General features: G+C 42.5%; 1 protein-coding gene across 3 annotated transcripts in view; it reads left to right on the top strand.

Moving 5' to 3' along the window:
* tcf4 (transcription factor 4) overlaps nt 1-21,026 on the top strand; it is a 280,305-nt gene extending 259,279 nt beyond the window's left edge. For all 3 annotated transcript variants that reach the window (XM_054744677.2, XM_015943430.3, XM_054744679.2), the window contains 5 exons: nt 8,036-8,168; nt 9,869-10,022; nt 13,289-13,518; nt 14,128-14,278; nt 14,969-21,026. In XM_054744677.2, coding sequence (XP_054600652.1) covers nt 8,036-8,168; nt 9,869-10,022; nt 13,289-13,518; nt 14,128-14,278; nt 14,969-15,017 — 717 coding nt within the window. In that variant the 3' untranslated portion in view covers nt 15,018-21,026. The remainder of the gene's footprint in view (nt 1-8,035; nt 8,169-9,868; nt 10,023-13,288; nt 13,519-14,127; nt 14,279-14,968) is intronic.
* Nucleotides 21,027-22,560: the final 1,534 nt, after the last annotated feature.

The following is a 22,560-nucleotide window of genomic DNA, read 5'->3' as shown; positions in this document are numbered from 1 at the left end:
GATGGGGGGTGGGAGAGGAGGAGCTGATGGGGGTGGCCCGGGAGGAGCTGATGGAGGTGGGAGAGGAGGAGCTGATGGAGGTGGGAGAGGAGGAGCTGATGGGGGTGGGCCAGGAGGAGCTGATGGGGGTGGGCCAGGAGGAGCTGATGGAGGTGGGAGAGGAGGAGCTGATGGAGGTGGGAGAGGAGGAGCTGATGGGGGTGGCCCAGGAGGAGCTGATGGAGGTGGGAGAGGAGGAGCTGATGGAGGTGGGAGAGGAGGAGCTGATGGAGGTGGGAGAGGAGGAGCTGGTGGAGGTGGGAGAGGAGGAGCTGATGGGGGTGGGAGAGGAGGAGCTGATGGGGGTGGGAGAGGAGGAGCTGATGGAGGTGGGAGAGGAGGAGCTGATGGGGGTGGGAGAGGAGGAGCTGATGGGGGTGGGAGAGGAGGAGCTGATGGGGGTGGGAGAGGAGGAGCTGATGGAGGTGGGAGAGGAGGAGCTGATGGGGGTGGGAGAGGAGGAGCTGATGGAGGTGGGAGAGGAGGAGCTGGTGGAGGTGGGAGAGGAGGAGCTGGTGGAGGTGGGAGAGGAGGAGCTGATGGGGGTGGGAGAGGAGGAGCTGATGGAGGTGGGAGAGGAGGAGCTGATGGGGGTGGGAGAGGAGGAGCTGATGGGGGTGGGAGAGGAGGAGCTGATGGGGGTGGGAGAGGAGGAGCTGATTGGGTGGGAGAGGAGGAGCTCGGCTGGCCCTGGGAGGGTCGGTCCAGCTAGCTTCCGGGTCACGCTGGTTCACAGGTTCCATTAAGCGTTGTTTCCGTCAGCAGGACTCGTAATCCGCTCCACTCGGCTGTAAAACGCTCAGATGCTTTTTAATGCGGAGCTAAATTTGTTCCTTTAAGCTGATAAAAGTCAGAAGATCCCATTCAGTTCAGAACCGAACCCGTCGTTGTTCCAGCTGAACCGACGAAGATCACCCACAATAATGTTTAATAATCCCTCCAGCCGGGGGGGGGGGGGTTAAATAATCTCCATTTGGAGTCAAATTAAACAAAAGCAAACATCATCCAGGGGATTTTCTTTTTAGTTTGTGATCTTCAGCTTCCATTAATTCAGACCAGCCTGTGCTAAAATGTTCATTTTAGTTTAAGGTTCACCTTCCATCTCCGTGTGGGGTGAGTCGTGAATATTCACGAGGAAAAGAGGCTATGATCAGCATTTTTAATGAAGATAATTCAATAAATAAACAAACAATAACCAGTTAAAACAACACAGAGGTGAAGGGGAAACGCCCAAATCACCAAACAGGTGATTGTTTCATTCTGCTGACGGACTCAGATCTGAGCTTGGGTCTGCGATGGAGACAGCTGATCTAGACGCAGGTCAACAGAGGTCACCGCTTTAATGGATCTCACTGCCGTGTAAACCAGCAGGAGCCCGACGGCATCGTGTTTAGTGGAAAAATCCTTTTAGTTTGAGACTCTCAACAAACTGGTGATTTTCAGTCTTTCTGCAGTTCTTCAGCGTTTTTCAAACGGCCAGGCGAGCCTCACAGAGACCTGTCTGTTGTCTTTACGTCGTTTAAAAGCTGTTTTTGTTGCTTTTCTGGTAAAAGTCGCCCGTCTGACTTTTTCTCAGAAAGAAAACAAATCGCTTCATAACATTTTCCATTCCTCATGCCTCCAGTTTGGTGTTTTATTTGCAGTTCTCAGCTACGTGTTTCCTGACCGTTGAGTCTGCCGTAGAGCTGCTACGGAGAGCCAAACGCGCTGCTGGAAAAAGTTGCTGCGCTTTTCCTTCTGAGGAGGTCTGAACTTGTTTTAACAGGTGTTTTCTGTCAGCGCACAGGAGAGAGGCTGTGTGTGTGTGTGTGTGTGTGTGTGTGTGTGTGTGTGTGTGTGTGTGTGTGTGTGTGTGTGTGTGTGTGGACAGTTTATTACAGTTTTAGCTGTCTGAGCAGAACAAAAGCCTTTAAGTGAAGAATCTTTACGTTCAGCTTCACCTGATGATGAAATCTGTAAATAAGCATGGATCTGTTAAACGTGTTAAACGTAGATGAATGTGAAAAACACAGAAACATCTCTTTAACCCTCTGCCCTCCCGATGGTATTGGATGTGTACATTTTTGTTTTTCACACACACCATCTCTTTGTTTGTATCGAACTTTTTCATTATGAGATTCCAGGATTTTGATTTAAACGTAAACAAATCCCACAGGAAATGTTTTTCACTTACGAACCGTAAAAATCAGCTTTTAGGTCAAACTGCAGAGGTTTTTCTGCGCTAGGTCTGCAGTTATGATCTTAAATCAGACGTCCAGCTGCATGTTTTTGTTTTTTCTGCAACGATAATAGAAAAAGACAAGTGGAAGATCCAGGAATCCAGTTCATTTGGGATGGACTATTGGAATTCATGGAAACGTCTGTTTATACCTGCGTGTGTGTGTGTTGTCTCTCGAGCCAGAAACTCCCTGTCCTTCATCTTCCGGTGTTATCGTTGTTCTGTCACAAAAACACGTTTTAAATAACACACTGATCACTCCGCCTCCTTTTCAATTCCTTCTCCTCCTTCAACTCTTTATTATTTCAGTTTAAATTTCAACTGTTTAAATTGAAATTCTGTCAATCCCAGCGGGAGAAGCTAAAACGGAGAGTCATCTGCAAACATGATGACTTGAACATGATTCCGTCTGTTTTACAGATTAAAATGTGAAAACAGATCACACCATTTAAAGATTTTATCAGGCAAGCTAAAGATTCACCAGAAACTCCTCCGGTCGTCGGGATCAGCCAAAACTCAAATCGGTGGGTCTGAAACAAACAAATGAAATATGTTTATTCCAGATTGAATCAGAAATGTTGGTTTCATTAAATCTGTGTTCCTCCACGTTGTTAGGGAGACTGGACTTTAGTTTAAAGTGTTAGCAGCTGTTCAGCGACTCAGAGCTAGACCAGGATCAGAAATCGGTATCGACCCTGAAAACAAAAATCAGTCAAAGTCAGTATTTATCAACATGAGAATATCTTAATGTGAAATTCTGACATGAAATGCCAGGAAGATCCGACGAGTCGCAACAAAACATGAACAATGACAACCATATCAAATACAGACCTTAATGGTGGCAGGATACCACAGAAAGCGCTACGCCCTCTGTTGTCCTGCAAGGGAATTGTTTTGAAGTTGGCATTTTCAACATGGAAGTCAATGAAGGACTCTGTTTTCGACCCTGGTGGATGAGGGTGGAACTGCAGTTGTTGTCACATCCTGGTTGTCTTTACGTCTAGGAGCCTCGAGTGTCTACTTGGGTCACACACAACTTAAATGTGTGTGTCGTGTGTTGTTGTGGCTCAAAGGAATTTCAGTTCTTCAGATCTCTGAGAGTCCTTGAATGCACCACCAGGGAGTCTGGTCCAAAGAGTGCCAGTGTGGGTGCATTCAAGGACGTCCCGGTTTTTAGAGTTGGTTGAACAGCTGTTTTCTTTTAATTAAAAAAATGTTTGATTCTAAAAACCCAAAAATCTGAGAATCGGACCAAAGCGAGCCAAAATAATCAGCTTTTCTGAGCAGAGTCAGATTTCCCTCTTGTCTTTATTTAGTTACATTTTCTGTCCTCTCGTCAGAGGGCTCGAAACCTGAGGCATGATGGGAAAGCGGGCGTGGCCGTGCCAACTGAACCAGCAGCACATCAGTTTCTATGTAATTTATTTATATTTTCTCCTCCATCTGTGTCCTCGTCTCCTCTCCTCACGGAGCTAAATGAAGAACGAACGAAGGCTTGTTAAAAAATAAAAGCCTCCATTAAAAATGTACGCCGGCCTGTCTGCCGCGTCCTGCTGCCGCTTTACGTTTGGGAATCCAGGCGGCGATGAAAGGAGGCAGAACGGAAAGAGAGATGAAAATAATAAATAAAGGAGGAAACAGAGGGCTGGACGATAAGTGTGTGTGTGTGTGTGTGTGTGTGTGTGTGTGTGTGTGTGTGTGTGTGTGTGTGTGTGTGTGTGTGTGTGTGTGTGTGTGTGTGTGTGTGTGTGTGTGTGTGTGTGTGTGTGTGTGTGTGTGTGTGTGTGTGTGCGCGCGTGCACATGCCAACAAGCCCAGCGACATTTTGTGATATTTGCATGAAGTGAGAGGGTTTCTGGCATGAGGAGGGCGAGAGCTGGCTGGATTAACGGACAGACAGAAGGATCGGGATTTTAAACAACTTCATTCACACTAAAGCACATTTAAGGTGGACTAGACTCAGAAAACGCCACCTTAAATAACTGTAAATCAACACCACGTTCTTATTTTGGAGCCGTTTCACAGAACATCATTATAATCTGATTTAAATAATTGTATTCACCTGGAATATTTCATTTTCCTAAAGACATCGGTTTACTTTTATCCGGATCGAGTCCGTTCAGATTTATTTTGATATAGTCTCCTCTAATCCAGCTAGATCCAGGTTTAAACCCGGTCAGTGAACATCTCCCAAGTAGAAACGTAGTTTTCTGCTCAGAATTACACAAAAATACAAAATAACGCAAATTTTACAGAAACAAGTCCAGATAGATCGGATACGAGAGAACCCAGTCAGCTAATCACAGTCCAGCTAAAGCGAGAGTGAGTCAGTGTCATCTCCGTGTCCTGGACTTGGTTCTGATTGGAGATCAGAGTCTTCAGTCCCTAAAAGGACCTCCAGATCCACCATGGATCGGATCTCCGGATGGTTCTGCTGCTGAAAAGCTCAGGAAAGAGAGAGAGGCCATTTTGAACTGCAGGATGCCTGGAGAGGCTGGCATCACTCACTCTCTCTCTCTCACACACACACACACACTCACACAGAGCCCATCTCGTGCCAAAACAGTGAGTCCCTGCTGGAAGCTGCTCGGAGCTTTGGGAATTAGAAATCCCACAATTAAACATATGGGCATTAAGATAATTGTCAGTTGTGTGTGTGTGTGTGTGTGTGTGTGTGTGTGTGTGTGTGTGTGTGTGTGTGTGTGTGTGTGTGTGTGTGTGTGTGAGACAGATGGACATGATTCAACAGACACAAATGAACAGCAGAAAATGCAGAAAGCAGGAAACTAAATTTGTTTAAGAACCGAACCAGAACTCAGAAAGTTTCTCAGAACCAGCGGAAAGAATGAAATCAGAAGAGCTGAATGAAGCGAGGAGGAGGAGTTCCGGTCAGAACCTGAAGGAGAGCCTGGGTTTGTTAGGAGTGACGACGCTGCCCTCTACTGCTCAGAGGCACAACTGCAACACCTGCATTGATAGGAAGTGTTTTTAATAATACAGGTGCTGGCCAGTAAATTAGAATATCATCAAAAGGTTGAAAATATTTCAGTAATTCCATTCAAAACGTGAAACTTGTACATTATATTCATGCAATGCACACAGACCAATGTATTTCCGATGTTTATTACGTTTAATTTTGATATTTATAGGTGACAACCAATGAAAACATCAAATCTGGTATCTCAGAAAATTAGAATATTCTAAAGGCCAATGAAAAAATGTTTGTTTCTCTAATGTTGGCCAACTGAAAAGAATGAACATGAAAAGAATGTGCATGTATAGCACTCAATACTTAGTCGGGGCTCCTTTTGCCTCAATAACTGCAGTAATGCGGCGTGGCATGGACTCGATCAGTCTGTGGCACTGCTCAGGTGTTATGAGAGCCCAGGTTGCTCTGATAGTCGTCTTCAGCTCCTCTGCATTGTTGGGTCTAGCGTATTGCATCCTCCGCTTCACAATACCCCATAGATTTTCTATGGGGTTAAGGTCAGGCGAGTTTGCTGGCCAATCAAGGACAGGGATACCATGGTCCTTGAACCAGGTGCTGGTGGTTTTGGCACTGTGTGCAGGTGCCAAGTCCTGTTGAAAGGTGAAGTCTGCATCCCCATAAAGTTGGTCAGCAGCAGGAAGCATGAAGTGCTCTAAAACTTCCTGGTAGACGGCTGCATTGACCCTGGACCTCAGGAAACAGAGTGGGCCAACACCGGCAGATGACATGGCACCCCACACCATCACTGACGGTGGAAACTTTACACTGGACCTCATGCAACGTGGATTCTGTGCTTCTCCGCTCTTCCTCCAGACTCTGGGTCCTTGATTTCCAAAGGAAATGCAGAACTTGCTTTCATCAGAAAACATAACTTTGGACCACTCAGCATCAGTCCAGTCCTTTTTGTCCTTGGCCCAGGCGAGACGCTTCTTGCGCTGTTTCATGTTCAAGAGTGGCTTGACACACGGAATGCGACACCTGAATCCCATGTCTTTCATGAGTCTCCTCGTGGTGGTTCTTGAAGCGCTGACTCCAGCTGCAGTCCACTCTTTGTGGATCTCCCCCACATTTTTGAATGGGTTTGTCGTCACAATTCTCTGCAGGGTGCGGTTATCCCTAGAGCTTGTACACTTTTTTCTACCACATTTTTTCTGTCCCTTCGCCTGTCTGTTAATGTGCTTGGACACAGAGCTCTGCGAACAGCCAGCTTCTTTAGCAATCACCTTTTGTGTCTTGCCCTCCTTGTGCAAGGTGTCAATGATTGTCTTTTGGACAGCTGTTAAGTCAGACGTCTTCCCCATGATTGTGGTGCCTTCAAAACAAGACTGAGGGACCTTTTAAAGGCCTTTGCAGGTGTTTTGAGTAAATCAGCTGATTAGAGTGGCAGCAGGTGTCTTCTATATTCAGCCTTTTCAGAATATTCTAATTTTTTGAGATACCAAATTTGGAGTTTTCATTAGTTGTCACTTATGAATATCAAATTTAAATGTAATGAACATTGGAAATACATTGGTCTGTGTGCATTGCATGAATATAATGTACAAGTTTCACGTTTTGAATGGAATTACTGAAATATTTTCAACCTTTTGATGATATTCTAATTTACTGGCCAGCACCTGTAAATATTGGAAAAAAATGTCAAGTTTGACAGAAAATGATCAAAAAACTACAAACAGAATTTCATTATAAAAATATAATTTATTTAAGCGTCTCCACTGAATCTTTTATTAGTTGGATGCATAGTGAGGTTCATTCATTTTATTTTCATTGTTTTCCTTTTAAAATATAAATATATATATATATAATTTTTTTTATTTATTCTGTTTTTTATTTTTTGGTCATAATTTATCCAAAAGCATGAATATGTGATAGGGGTGTGTATGGGTGAAATTATGGCGATACGATACGTATCACGATACGATACATCTCCATTTATTGTATTTGCGATGCATTCAGCCAGACCATATTAGCGATTTTTTATTTTTATGTTTTTGACTGAATTCATTGTAGGAAAATTCAGTAAACAGTCCAGACTCATAGATAACATGATTAACATGAGGTATCTGAACCATAACAGAGGGATTTACATTTCAATGGTGGAAACAAAACCCATGGCACACTGCTGCCCACTAGGGGTCGGCGTTAGAATTGCAACAAAAGAAAAGAAAATGTTTGCATGTAAATTCTTCCAAATACTTTATACACGGCTTTTGAATATCGATATAATATTACAGGAAAAAATATCACGTTATATTGCCTTATCGGTATTTTCCTACATCCCTTTTTTTTCTTTTTTTTTTTCTACCGTGTCCTGTCTGGCTGTGAAGCAAGCAGAATTGATGTCTGAATGCTGGTGACAAGCCTTACAGATTTATTCTCAGGTGGAGCATCAAAGCGTCTGCTTTTAATGTCACGCCTGATACTTAAAATTTTATTGTTATTGTTGTTGAATGCTTTGTAATTCCAAACAGACACGGAATCCCTAATATGTGAAATATGTTTGGCTCTTTAAAAGTTTTTAGTCTGAGATTTGGACAAAATTTGGTGAAAAATCTGAATTAACCAAAAATATTTCAAACAAAACTTGTTCAACTGAAGCCGAGTTTTGGGTTCTCGTGGGTCTGATTTTATTACTTCAGAGTTTTTTATCTGTTTTTTAAGAATCAGCAGATTTTCCCTCCAATCCTTCAGTTTTTTTCTAATCTAACACTTGAAATAGAAATTCTTCTCAGCAGATTATTTTGAGCGCCTGTATCGTTTATGTCAGGTTCTGACCCATTCCTTTCCAGGTCGGCGCTCACAGAGAAGATGGCGGCAGCAGTTTACGTGGAGGTCACTCCATGGCGGGTCAGGTGTCAGTTCCTCAGCTACCTGTCCAGTCGGCCACCTCGCCGGACCTCAGCCAGGCCGACCCGTACCGCGGTGAGACCCTCGGCTCTGATCGTCGTGTTACAGACACAAATGGTTTAATATCGATACTAAAGGAGGAAAATCTCACGTTAACCTGAGCCGTTTAGTAGACACACACACACACACACACACACACACACACGCACACGCACACGCACACACACACACACACACACACACACACACAGAGCCCACCTCTGTATCTGTGGACTCCAGATAAACAGGAAGCAACCGGCTAAAGCTGAATAAATAAAACATGAATCTAGAAAACAGAAGAAAATCACAGAAAGCTCTGACTCGGAAAGTTTCGCTTGGGGAGAATTTGAAGGAACTTGTGAACTGCTGGAGCCTTAAAGCAGCTAATTAGCAGCAAAACAAACTCAAATTTGCATTTGGAGCAAATTATCCCTCAGTTCGTTCTTACAGGCTGAAAATGAGTCCGCTGGCAGCAAAGTTCATCCAGCGGTGTCCGCAGCCAAGAGGGGAGGAAGCACACACAAATCCGCAAAGGTCAAAGTTCAAGATCATTCATCAACATGTTTTAATCATCTTTAAGCTCATCCTTCAGCAGGTCCCATTAGAACCCTTAAAGCTGTGGGACACTTGTTTAATCGGTACATTAGCAGTGGTCTCTAGTAGGAATGAATGCCTTGTGAGTCGCACTCTGGAGAAACAAAGCTCTGGTGCACCAGTTTGAGGAGCTAGAAGTCAGCCGCATCAGAGCTGAGCTGAACACGGCAGGATTTGGAGTCTTGTTTCCTGATGTTGGGACATCTCTCCTCTGATTGTCTCACAACAACGCGACTCTACCACTGTAGATGTTCAGCGGCTGTGTTTTGACAGATGGTATCCGACTAACTTTTGTCTCAAGTCTTCGGCGCCCTGGCTTTCCAGTGGTTCAGGTGTGGTGTGTGACCATACCATAGCTCCATGAGACAAATGGGGAAAGATCTTAGAGTTTAAAAATGTCTGTACATTCAAACTTCAGGCTATTTCTTATGATCTTAAAACCGTTTGTGTTTGATCTGACAACTTTACTGGTTTCTTTTATACGACTTAAAATTTAACCGAGAGACTAAAATCATTCCTATTTTACGCGCTCAGCTGATTCCCCATTTACAGAAATGTTTCCGACGCTTGGGGGGGTTCTTTATGGAGACGCAGATACATTTGGGTTTTTCTGTGTTGAAGCACGAATCCTGTAGCCAAGTGGAGATCTTTATTAAACCGTTTAATAATCCCTGACTGTAGCGCAGTCTTTGTCAGAAACGTGGACGACATCAGCACACGTCTGCAAATGGGCATGCCTCTGGAAGGCTACTGATAGATAAACTAAATGGAATGGGACCTAGAATAGTTCCTTGTGGGATTCCAGTTTCATATTTAGGAAAACTGGATTTACAGTTATGGATGATGACGCGTGGTTCTGTAAATAAGACACAGAGCACTTAGTGAACTGAGAGAAGGGTTTTGATATTGGTGCCGTTTACAGTGTCAGACGCCGTTTTTACACCTAAGAACACAGCACCAACAACTGTTCCTGTAATGGACATGTGGCTGTTCACGGTGAGGGGGTGCTACATTTGTGAGATGTAGGATCGGGTCAGAAACAACTTCGGTGAAGGCTAATGCGGCTTTTGTGTTCCTGTTCTTCGCCGTTCCGTCGTGGAACCTCCTCTTGGTTCTTAACTCCTCCTCTTGTCCTCCTGCAGCTCTGTCTGGAGGCCTTCAGGGCCAGAGCACCTCCTCCGTCAGCTCTGAGATCAAGTCTGAAGACGAAGGAGACGAGAACCTCCTGCAGGACACGAAGCCTCTGGACACCAAGAAGGAGGACCTGGACAGCAAGGAGCTGAAAGCTATAGAGAGGTCAGGATCTAGGTAACCCCGCCCACCAAGACGTTCGCTTCCATCAAACCCCTCAGCTGGACTGGGACACATGTCTTTCCAACGCACCACCGACCCCTGGGCTGAAGTTCTGATGAGTTCGGACCTGGGGTGGTGATGTTTTAGGAACCAGCCTCTGAACTTTGATGAAGTGATCAGGTGTGATGAGAAGCAGTTAAATACATCAGAACTTCTGTCCACCAGGTGTCTCCATCCCCCCACTGCTGCTGCTGGTCCATTTGGACCTCAGCCAGGCAGAGGGGGACACGGGAGTTCTGCTGGACCCACCGGGCCCTGTTGGTCCCGTTAGTCTCTCCACGGCCTTGAGCCTGGATTTAACTGTTTCTCACACATCAGAGTAGAACCCCACCCCCACCCAAGATCCCTCAATCAGCCTCACTGCTGCAGAGCAGGAACCCAACAGAACCAGCAGGAACCGGGTCAAACCCAACAAATCTAGCAGTAGTAATATTATTACTGTTATTATTAGTAGTGGTAGTAGTATTAGTATTATCATCATTATTATTATTAGCAGTACTAATATTTTCATTATTAGTAGAATTAGTAGTATCATTATTAGTATTATTATTATCATTATTATTATTATTAGCAGTAATAATATTATCATTATTAGTAGTAGAATTAGTATTATCATTAGTAGTAGTAGTAGTAGTATCATTATTAGTTGTAGTATTACTATCATTATTATTATTATTGGCAATAGTAATATTATCATTATTAGCAGTAGTAATATTATCATTTTTAGTATTAGTATTAGTAGTAGTATCATTATTATTATTAGTAGTAGAAGTGGTTATAGTAGTAGTATCATTATTAATATTAGTAGTACTATCATTATGATTAGTAGTAGTGGTAGTAGTATCGTTAGTAGTAGTAGTAATAGTAGTATTAATATTATCATCATTATCATTATTATTAGCAGTAGTAATATCATCATTAGTAGTATTAGTATTATCATCATTATTATTACTATTAGCTGTAGTAATATCATTACTTGTAGTAGTAATAGTATGATTATTAGTATTATCATCATTATTATTACTATTAGCTGTAGTAATATTATCATTACTAGCAGTAGTAATAGTATCATTATTAGTATTATCATCATTATTATTACTATTAGTAGTATTATTATCATTATTATTAGTTGTAGTAGCAGTATTATTATTATTAGTATAATCATCATTATTATTACTATTAGCAGTAGTATTATCATTATTATTATTAGTAGTAGTATCATTATTATTATTAGAAGTAGTAGTAGTAAGGGTTGTAGTAGTAGTATCATCATTATTATTACTTTTAGTAGTATTATCATTGTTATTATTATTAGTAGTAGTATTATCATTATTATTAGTAGTTAGTAGCAGTAGCATTATCATTATTATAATTAATCAATAGTAGCATTATCATTATTATAATTATTATTAGTAGTATTATCATTATTATAATTATTAGTAGCAGTAGCATTATAATTATTATAATTATTCTATAGTAGCATTATCATTATTATAATTAATCAATAGTAGCATTATCATTATTATAATTATTAGTATTAGTATTATCATTATTATAATTATTAGTAGCAGTAGCATTATAATTATTATAATTATTAGTAGTAGTATTATCATTATTATAATTATTAGTAACAGTAGCATTATAATTATTATAATTATTCTATGGTAGCATTATCGTTATTATAATTAATCTATAGTAGCATTATCATTATTATAATTATTATTAGTATTATTATCATTATTATAATTATTATTAGTAGCATTATCATTATTATCATTATTATTTGCAGTAGTAATATCATCATTAGTAGTATTAGTATTATCATCATTATTATTACTATTAGCTGTAGTATAGAAGCATTATCATTATTATAATTATTAGTAGCAGTAGCATTATAATTATTATAATTATTAGTAGCAGTAGTATTATCATTATAATTATTATTAGTAGCAGCAGTATTATCATTATTATAATTATTAGTAGCAGTAGTATTATAATTATTAGTAGCAGTAGTATTATCATTGTAATTATTATTAGTAGCAGCAGTATTATCATTATTATAGTTATTAGTAGCAGTAGTAGTATCATTATTATAATTATTATTAGTAGCAGTAGTATTATCATTATTATGATATTATTAGTAGCAGTAGTATTATCATTATTATAATTATTAGTAGCAGTAGTAGTATCATTATTATAATTATTATTAGTAGCAGTAGTATTATCATTATTATGATATTATTAGTAGCAGTAGTATTATCATTATTATAATTATTAGTAGCAGTAGTAGTATCATTATTGTAATTATTATGAGTAGCAGTAGTATTATCATTATTATAATTATTATTAGTAGCAGTGGTATTATCATTATTATAATTATTAGTAGCAGTATTATTATTATTATTAGTAGCAGTAGTATTATTATTAGTAGCAGTAGTAGTATCATTATTATAAAACTTTTACCTGCTTATTTATTTTCTGAGTAAACGTCCAATCAGACGTTCCCTGGGTCGAGCTTTGCTTCCAAAAGGCTTTTAAGTCGTTTTGAAGGACCTGAAACGTATTTATTCAGATTAAAACGATTCAATCTGAGCGAAGCTCTGTTGGTTTTCCTGCCTGAAGCAGCTTCGTTTCTCCTCCCATGAAAAACAAAATGTTTATCTTTGTCGGTCGGAGGAAATCTGTAACATCTGGATCCCATACCAAGAATCTAACCATAATGGTGGCGGCCATGTTGTTAATGATGATGTGAACATGCTTCTTATTATTGTGTGTGTGTGGGGGGGGGGGGGGGGGGGGGGGGGCATGTTGGTCTGAAGTGTTCATTATTTCAGGTTTGAACACTTTTAATGAAGTTTAGTGGAAATGTTGCTGATTCAATTTTGATGTTTAAAAGTCCAACGTAGAGGTTCTTCTGTGAAACCATTGGGTTCATTTGGGTTTTAGATCTAGCAATGAAAGAAATGTGAAAGCTGCTGCCAGTGGCTCATTAGGGTCACCGTGGTAACCAGCAGTGGCTCGTTAGGGTCACCTTGGTAACCAGCAGTGGCCTCTTAGGGAAAGCTCCTTAAAGGACCAAATGGACACAAACCTGCTCAAAAAGATGATCTCAGCAGAGACATCTGTCCTCAAACCCTGCTGGTAAACATCTGTGTTCTCAGAGCCCGTCTTCATCCTTACCAGTTTGCTCCTCACCTTTGTCCCTTCAGTAACAACGACGATGAAGACCTGAGTCCAGAGCAGAAGATGGAGCGGGAACGGGAGCGAAGGATGGCCAACAATGCACGGGAACGCCTGCGCGTTCGCGACATCAACGAGGCGTTCAAAGAACTGGGCAGGATGGTCCAGCTGCACCTAAAGAGCGACAAACCTCAGACCAAGTTACTGATCCTGCACCAGGCCGTCGCCGTCATCCTCAGCCTGGAGCAGCAAGTCAGAGGTTCGTTCCTTACATTTAATAATACAGTAATAAATCAGTTTTAACCTTCATTCTTGTTGTGAAATAAAAACTAGAGAAAAGTCTCCTTAGATGTTTTATTTAACTGATCTTCATCATTGGTCTGCTGCTCCGGAGCATTAAAAGATTAGTAACATGGAAAACGTTTAAAACCAGACTAGCTGTGGTGGCCCGGCAGCCCTCTCGCCACTGCCACGGGGGTCAAAGGTCAGCTGGTTGGTTATGGTTTACAGGTCAGGAGAAGAACCACCCTGGCAGCTCAGCTGAGGGTTGTGGAAGGAACCACAAGACTTCAGGAGCATGGTGGAGCAGTTAACCCAGAAGGCACGAACCGCAGATCCCCACTGTCCACCAGGAACTCCTCTGGAGACCAAAGTCTTCTAGAGCCTGTGAGACAACTGGAGCTTGGACCAGAACCGGGTCATGACTCGGAGCCGTGGTCCAATTGATTATATTTCATTACTTTGAGGATCCGCTGATGGTTCTGGTTTTTAGCTTTCAGCTCCAGAGTCTGACCCGTTTATTGATCCAGCAGAACTAAAGAGGAAGTCCATCAGAACCCTGACCCGTCTCTGTCCTCTCTGTCTCCAGAGCGAAACCTGAACCCCAAGGCGGCCTGCCTGAAGCGCCGTGAGGAGGAGAAGGTCACCGTGACGTCGGACGGGACCCCGCTGTCGCTGGCTGCCGCCCACCACGCTGCTGCTGCCGCCATGGGTGACGGACCCAACCCAATGGGACAAATGTAAAACGCAGCACCATCTCCTCCCCCCTGAATGGTCAGAAGATTTCACTTTTACACTAATCTGCTGTTGTACCTCTAACTCCACCAACCATGGGTTCCTGTAAGAACATGACAGAAACATCTGAATTATTACAGATGGTTATAAGCACGCCATCAGATTAAGAACCAGATCCAGGTTCTGTTTCATCTTCTGACTAAATTTAGACCAGCTGGTTTCTGTCTGTTCGGGGTACATTCTAACAACAGATTGGCCGTAAGTGTGATTTTATGTTTGCGTTGGTCCAGATCTTCTCTGGTGGCGTCTCCTTTTGTCTGGTTAAGAGGAACGTTCCAGATGCTTGCATCTGTTTAACAGCTGTAACGGAATTCCTGCTTTAGCTGTTAGCTTCCGGAACAGCCTCTGTTCAGAGAAATGGCTCACAGACCTCACAAGCTAGCTGCTAGTCCCAGCTAACAGAAGCAACGGGTAAAACGGGGATTATTTAGAACTTTTACACAGATGCAGGCTTCAGAACGTTCCTGTATTGCCAAAACTAAACTGCTGAGTTAGAAATGTGATGTTTACGTTATCTTTCCTTCTGTTTCTGGTGTGACCTCTGACCCCCATTGCAACCAACCATCAGGTTGTTCTCGGTGTTTCTAGCGTTCTGTCCCGATTTCTGCCTCCCATCATTACCGTTTCCTCTGCAGGTCCAAGGTGCCGGAGTTCATCAAGATGATGAGCGACCACTTCCTCTGATGGCGTTTCCATGACAACCCGGCAATCAATCAACCCCGCGACGCTTCAATCCAAGCACGTAGTTCCCCTGGAGTATCAGCCCGACCGGTCAGAACCATTTATCGTCTCCTCCTCTTCGCCATCGCCGCCGCCTCCTCTTCCTCCTGTGGGGAAAACAAACTGCTGAGTCGCTTTGGGCCCGCCTCCAGCCGAAGCGAGCGGGATGCGTCTACGTAGACGCAGTCGAGCAGCACCGATCTTCACTCACAACGGACAGAACTTCTCCCCCATCCGTGTTTTATCTGCAACATTCCCAGTTTTAAAGAACTGTTCTATACAAATATATATATGGTGAATATATATATATATGGACAAGGACGAGACTCGTGTTTACGGAGCTGAACTTGACGCGGGCAGCGAGGAAGGTTGGGGTTGGGGAGGGATGTTCAGAACAAAACATATCAAAGGGATTCCTTTTGCTTGGCGCGTCTCTAACGCCACACTGTGGATGAAGCGGTGCCTGATCCCATCTAGGACGCACGGTCAGGTCCAAGCACGCACAGCAACCGAGCCAATGGAACTCGGTCGCACACTCGGACCCACAAACCACCACCAAGTCCAACACGAACCCAGCAGCAGAGCGTTCTGTTAGCTAGTAGAACCTCTTTAGATGTGAAACCACCGGGAGGATCAGCAGGCAGGTTCTCCAGAGGTGGTGACTAACCAGACACGAGATGAAAATACAGAAAATTTAACACTTTCCTTCAGTTTTGTTTGAACCTGTTGAGAATTTTTTCACCACAGGAAGAGATTCGAGTCCCGTTTTGGTCCAATAAAGTAAACTAAACTGATCCGCGTGTAGCTTACAGCTGGCCTGATCCCAACAGAACCCAGGTTTAGCACATTCCTTCAGTCATGCTACTTGATTCAAGTTCTCCTGAAGCCCAGAAGGTTCTAAACAACTCGAGACCTGGAGGAAGAAGGGATTGAAAAGGGAAAACTAAGGGGTGAAGAAGGCACTGGAGAGGAAGCAAGGGAACAATCATCTAGGTGAGGGCTGTAGGTTATCCTAGCATTCCAGAGTCTGACTTTAGTGACCCCTCATGTCCCGGTCTGATATCCGTCTGATCCTGACCTGAAACTCCTGGTGGAGGGGAGCTTTGGATTGACGCCAAAGGCTTGAACTTTGCTGTCTGGTCTAGAATTAGAGTCAGGAATAGTTTTAGCGTTGCTCTGAGGAGGTTCCTGTAGAGAAATCGGTCTTTTTGTTTAATTGGACCAAAGAAAACAAAGCACCTGGTCAGTTTCCTGGTGTTACTCCTGCCCCTGGTGTCCCAATGGCTCTTAATGCTAGGGATCGGGTAGCATAACCCCCAGCTAAACGGTACACTAAAGGATTTGAATTTCCCTCTGGGATTAATGAAGTATTTTTGAATTTGAATTGATTTGATTCTGTTTCTGTGAGAAGAAATTTGGGGTGAAGATGACTGGATGTTCATAAGTAATGAACCAAATGGGATGTTTGGTTTCTGAATGTTCTCGGTCATCCAGGATGATGAATGATCCTGTTAATGTTTGGAAAACAACAACTTTTTAACTATTTTAAAAGGTTTTACATCTGAACTGAAAAAAGCTAAGTACCGAGCTGTAAGCTCTACTAGGATATTCACCAACGTAAAGCTTGGTTTATGCTTGACGCATTTACTTTCCGCTTGGTGATGCGGCTCGCGGACGGAACGTGCTTCACAACTTGCAGCGTTTATGGTTCATGCGGCTTGTCTCTGCGGTGAGCCAATATTCTCCCAAACTGTAGGGGGCAGCATGGAGCTCTACGGCATGCATCCAACACTACACCATAGTAGAAGTAAAATTTACTGTTGTTTACAACATGGCATTCCAGCATTTTTAACAGCGTCCTCATCTTTTCCGACAGTGCGAGTTATTTCTCTCCAAGAATTATTAACAACATGTTGATCACGGTGATCTCTGAGAGCTGAATCATACAAATGTCTGTATTTACGACCCTCTGCCATACTAGATCTTGCCAGTCCGCCATGTTTTTCCACGTCCGACCGTCTGCGTGGTTAGAAAATTTCCTAGGTGCACGGTGCGGACATTTTGGGCTGTGCGGAGGCGCGGTGGAGGGGCGTGGTTGTTAAAATGACGCAGTTTCGCCGCTCGGACCTCGCGTCAAGCGTAAACCAAGCTTAAGCCAGTTTCCTGCTGCTGGGGGAGGGGCCATCTGAGGTTTGACCTGCTAATTAGCTGGTGGAGGTTCTCAGTCATCCAGGTCATGGTAATCCAAGAGTTCAAATGAAGGCAACGACTTCTTTGGTTTCTTGAAGCCTGGCAAGCCATCCTATATTTGTGAATATAAAGTCTGGCCACAACCCAATGACAGCTCTCAGCCAAGCGGAGTCTTTCTAACTGTCTCTGCATGCTATTGGACGACAAACAAGGCGATGTACTCACCCCTACACATGTCAGTCAACAGGGCAGTCCACCATACACTGCTGAAGAAGACCAACATCCTTTTTAAGGATCTCTGTCTGCTCTTGACTCAAAGAAAAGCCCAAGTCTGAATGGCCCAAACTTGATGCCAAAGTTGTTTCAAATGAGCTCCTGCCATCTTTGTTTCACTCAGTCGCCGTAACATCCCGCCCACCAAACTGGTAGAGCACTGTGATTGGCCTGCCAAACACCAATCCGGAGCTGCAGAGTTCCCAATGGAGCGTGGCTAGACTGACATGCAGATTAATTTTGCTTCGGCACCCGATGGTCTAGATTTCTGGGCTAAAATCTTTAAGAGGGTAAAGAAGTTCAGTTCCCCTTTGTTATAATCTGACTGGAATTAAGGTTTTGGGTGGTTGGTCCCAGCTTCTCCAACGGTGCTCAATACCTGTGTCCCACTGATGGCTTTAGGTTCAACCTGTCATATCCAGCAGCAGGACGTCGTTGACCTAAAACCTCTGGTGGTGGTCCTTGTTGTCGGTTCAGCACTAATAAAATCTAATCAACACGTCTCCAGGGTCTTTCATTAGGGTTCTGTCGACAGTTGGGTGACAAAAAAGATTAACCCAGGTTTAAAGTTGAGTAAGAATGAAAACGAGGAACAAATGGAGGAGATGGTCGGGACAGTCGAGATCATCCGATCGAACAGTTCCTGTTTCCTGGTGTCAGTCTGAAAGCCCCCTCTCACCTCCAAAACTGGATCCATGAAACTACGGATACTAGCCTTATGAGCCCCAAACCAGAGCCAGACCCCCTTGTCCAGCATCGTACCACCCCACCCCCACCCCACCACTCCACCCACAGATGCAATTTGAATTCACTCTTCTACCAATGTGCCTTTTTAGAGTTCATATCATTCGAGTTGCCAGAGGAGGACTTTTACCTGGTCTTTTAATAGGATGCAAGCTTAGGGACACCAGTTCTTAGCGGTTAGGTTCTATGCAGTCAGGTTTTTTACCAGACCTCGGAATTTAAAAAAAGCTAAAATGGAAAAAAAAAAAAGTATTTTTGGGATAACAAAAGTAAACTGTATTTAATGTACTGTACGCTTAAATGTAAGTAGACAGCGTGTTCTGGCTCCAAGCCAATGGGATAGACGCTTGACTTGGCAAGACTAGCCCCCATCCAGTCCGCCCCCCCATCCCAGTCCTCCAGAACCGGAATCCCACTTTCCTGTTCCAAGCCTCAACCTTGTTTCCGCTGGGTGGACAACGCGTCTCTTCTTGTATTATAGCTTATCAGCTTTTTATCAATATTTGATCGGCTTGTCCGTGAGCCAACGTAGTCTTCAGTACTAAGTGTGTGGTCGTTTGTTGTAAAACTGATTTCTTTTCCTCTTTCTGCTCCTTCTTTTTTTAAAGAACAATCTTTTCTCTTATTACTTTTTTGTCTGTTCTGGTTTACATGTCAGATACAGAAAATTATAAAAATAAAAAGAACAAAACAGAAAAACAAACAACAAAATTCACTCCAACAGCATTGTTCTCCGTCGGTTGATGTGGTTTCAATCCCAGCCATCCAGCAGGAAAGCAACGAAAACTGGAAAAGAGTCTATTTGAGCAAATCGATCTATATATAAATGTACAAAAATATATACAGTATATGACGAGGGCGCCGTTTCTGTTCTTTTTCATTGTTATTACCACAAAAGCATTTGCTCGGGAAGGAAGACCGAACTCGCAGAAATTGGCGAAGGCCCCTCAGTGTTAAAAATTTTCAACTGACTGCATTATATTCGCTGTTGTTGCCATGACGACCCCTCACGACCAGTATGGCACCCTGCACGGGACACACCGGGACAGGAGCGACCAGTCCACGGCAACAACACACAGACGTTTGTAAATTGTATGCAACAAAATGGCAAACTTTACCATTATTTTGAAATTGTGTATGTAAAAGTTATATTTTTACACGTAGACTGTTGTTATTTTGTGTTTTAGAAATCTGATGTATTTGTTTTTGCTTTTGTGTTTTTCTTTTGTTAAAAGATGAAAAAGAAAACTTCAGCGTGTTAAAAAAAATGTGTCGCATTGAAAACGTTGTGAAACCAGAAGTTCAAAAACCTTTTTTTCGGTTTGTTTTCTATGTTTCTATATGTGGGAGACATTTTGAGGGTTTGAGGGAGGAATCGGACATAAAAGTACATTCTTTAACTCTTCATGCCTCGTAACATTACCTTTTGTTGGGTTTTTGCAGAGATGTGTGTAAATAGCCATCAGCCATGTTGTGTGGTGTGAAGATTAGCCGGTGAGACTCGATGAAGAACACGTTTTGTTTTTTTAGTGAGGTCGTATTCGTCCGGCTTCGGTAGCCAGGTGCCAGCTTTTCGTATTGATGGGTGGTGCTCAGTGGTGTCTGTTGTTTTAGTTGCTGATCATCTGAAGTGGGACTCAGACCGTTGTCTTGGCGCGTGCTAAGTTACTATCGGCACCGACGTGAGCTAATTTTTGCGCCGATTTTTGCCAAAAAAGAAACCTTTTTAGATCATTAGAAAACTTTGCTGTGTAAAAGTTTGTGGTATCAACTTGTTTTCAAACAAAATTTTAGGTAAATTGTGATGAATTTTTAAGCGCAGAATCCAAAGAGCGTAATTGAGTCTGGTGCCCCCTGGTGGCCGTGGGTCGGCACTGACTCCTAGGATTTGTCTTTTTTTAACGGGGTTTAAATGTTGAATGAGTGAAAACCCGCAGCACCTGATTGGAGGTTATTCTATGAGAACAGATTGGAGCTTTGCTAATTTAAAGGAACAAGAACAATCTTCAGCTATTTCCCCAAAAATCAATCGGACGGCGTGCGCGGACGTTTCAGTCAGGTTTGGGTTTTTGGGTGTTTTAAGTGTTTGGCGTTACAACGAGCTTTTCATACAGAGCTGCTCTGACTTGGACCTAGGTCAAACACTACCACTGAATCTGTCCCAGTAAGTGCTAAAAAGATTTTTATTTTTAACGTTTCATTCCATATTTTTGTTGCGTAATCAAAGTTGTCTCCCAGACGACAGGATCCCCATCTTTCTGTTTCCCCGGTGTTTTTTAACTAAAATGTTAACTGCTTTCCTTTCTCCTCCTTGTTGTACATAAACACCTCATTTATTTCTCAGTGACTGTGCCATGAGCTTTGTAATCTGTTAATCTGTACCAGTTTAACTGCAATAATGAGTTGAATTCAAAATGGCCGCTCCTGTTTTGTTTTGTTTTGGTGTTTTTTCTTTGCGTTAGTTTTCTTCTTACTTAAAAGAGAATTCAGGTGCACCGACCGACACGAGCAGCACAACAAATCAGAAATTCTACGTGTTTTTTTTTCTCTCTCAAAAACAATAAAATGTTCGGATAGCGACTTTATTTCATTCACTGCCTGACTTGTTTTTTATGTCATCTGTTTTTATAACTTCCTGTTGATGATTATTATTATTCAGAAGGCAGTGACAAATCAGTCCAACTAGCTTATCCTCAAGTTCTGTTGTTCAGGTTACGCTAATATTTGAACAAAATGTCCCTGTAATAAAATAAAATGTAACTTTGAGCTAAGAGATTTGATTATTTATGAGATAGGGTGTTCCATTAAGTTTTTTTTATTTATAGTTTTCGGTATTTAGACTATTTACTTCAAAACTTTGACCAAACCTCCAAGAAACAGACTAATTAATTCAATAAGGGTTATGAAGTAAGCTGTTCATAATGTAAAGAAAAGTTAATGGTAATAATGTACGATCACGTTAAACATCCTCCTATGTAAAACTAGCTTGGGACTTTTTTCCTTTATTTGATTCTGTGATTCAGGGAGTTTTATGGACCTGATTTACCGGTCAGGTAACGAGTCAGCTGATTGTTGACAGTTTGAGTCGGATCGACTTTTAGAAAGTTAAAGCTAAAAACAACTTTATGGCAAGTGTGCGTCTTTCAGTGGTCTGGTGAAGGTTTTACACTAACACTTGTATTATATGGTGTTACGGAGTTTCAAAAATCTATCGGATCATTCACGATTTTTCTCAATTCCCTCATTAATCACAGCTGTGCTCTCACGTGGCTGGAATCCTCAAGTAAAAACTTGTAAATAGTCTTGAATTTGTCTGGAGGTCATCTCGGATTTTTATAAGTGCAAAGAAAGCGAGACAATTTTGGGAGGAGATGGAAACCAAACTGAATGAGATGGAGTTGACCTCCAGTGTGGTCACAGTAAGGGGCAGCAGTGGCGTTGCCAGATCTTTTAAAATGGGGTGGCCTAGGTAGTGCACTTCTTTGTGCATGGGTGGCACCAATGATTATGCTTTTTCTTTTTTTACCCCAAGCTTTTTGTGGATAAGTCCATTTCAAGGAAATTCAGTGGGGTGGCCAATCAGATTCCAAGGGTGGCATGTGCTACCCCAGGCCACCCCCTAGACACGCCCCTGGCGGCAGCAGCTCAGGAGGTAGAGCGTGTTGTCCAGTAATCGGAAGGTTGCCGGTTCGATCTCGGCTCCGGTGCCATATGTGCTCGGCAGCCTCTCCTCCGACAGTGCGCCCCAGGGCAGCCGTGGCTACGATGTAGCGCATCCCCATCGGTGTGTGTGAATGGATGAATGATGCTCTGTAGTGTAAAGCACTTTGGAGTCCTCTGACTCTGAACGGTGCTACACAAGTGCGGGTCATTCATATCATAAGTATCTGTTAAAAAATTAAAGGTCTCAGGAAATGTGCAGAACATGTGTTTCACGTGTTAATTTCACGTGAAACGGTTTTATTTGTTCATGTGAAGTTGAGATTTATTGTTTTTGTTCGAATTCTCGTGGAAAATGTGGAAAACGAGATTTTGCTTCTTGTCATTGCCACATCTGGAATTCATGTGGTTCTCTCACTTTTTGTCCAAAGTGCCACAGAAACACTATTTTCTTGTAAACGTTTAATTTGCAGTTTAATCGCAGTCGCCGTGCCCGATCCTGTTCATGTGCAGATGAACAAACAGTCCTACGATCACATCCCGAGATTCGCACGACTTTGGCCCCGTTAGCTGACATCACCTGCTGTTTTTGACCCGCCCAATAAAAATATGAAACTATGATGCAGAATTTGAATTTAAG

This window comes from Nothobranchius furzeri, chromosome 6 (assembly GCF_043380555.1).
Source record: "Nothobranchius furzeri strain GRZ-AD chromosome 6, NfurGRZ-RIMD1, whole genome shotgun sequence".
Lineage (NCBI taxonomy): Eukaryota > Metazoa > Chordata > Actinopteri > Cyprinodontiformes > Nothobranchiidae > Nothobranchius > Nothobranchius furzeri.
This window is presented reverse-complemented; position numbering and strand designations above follow the sequence as displayed.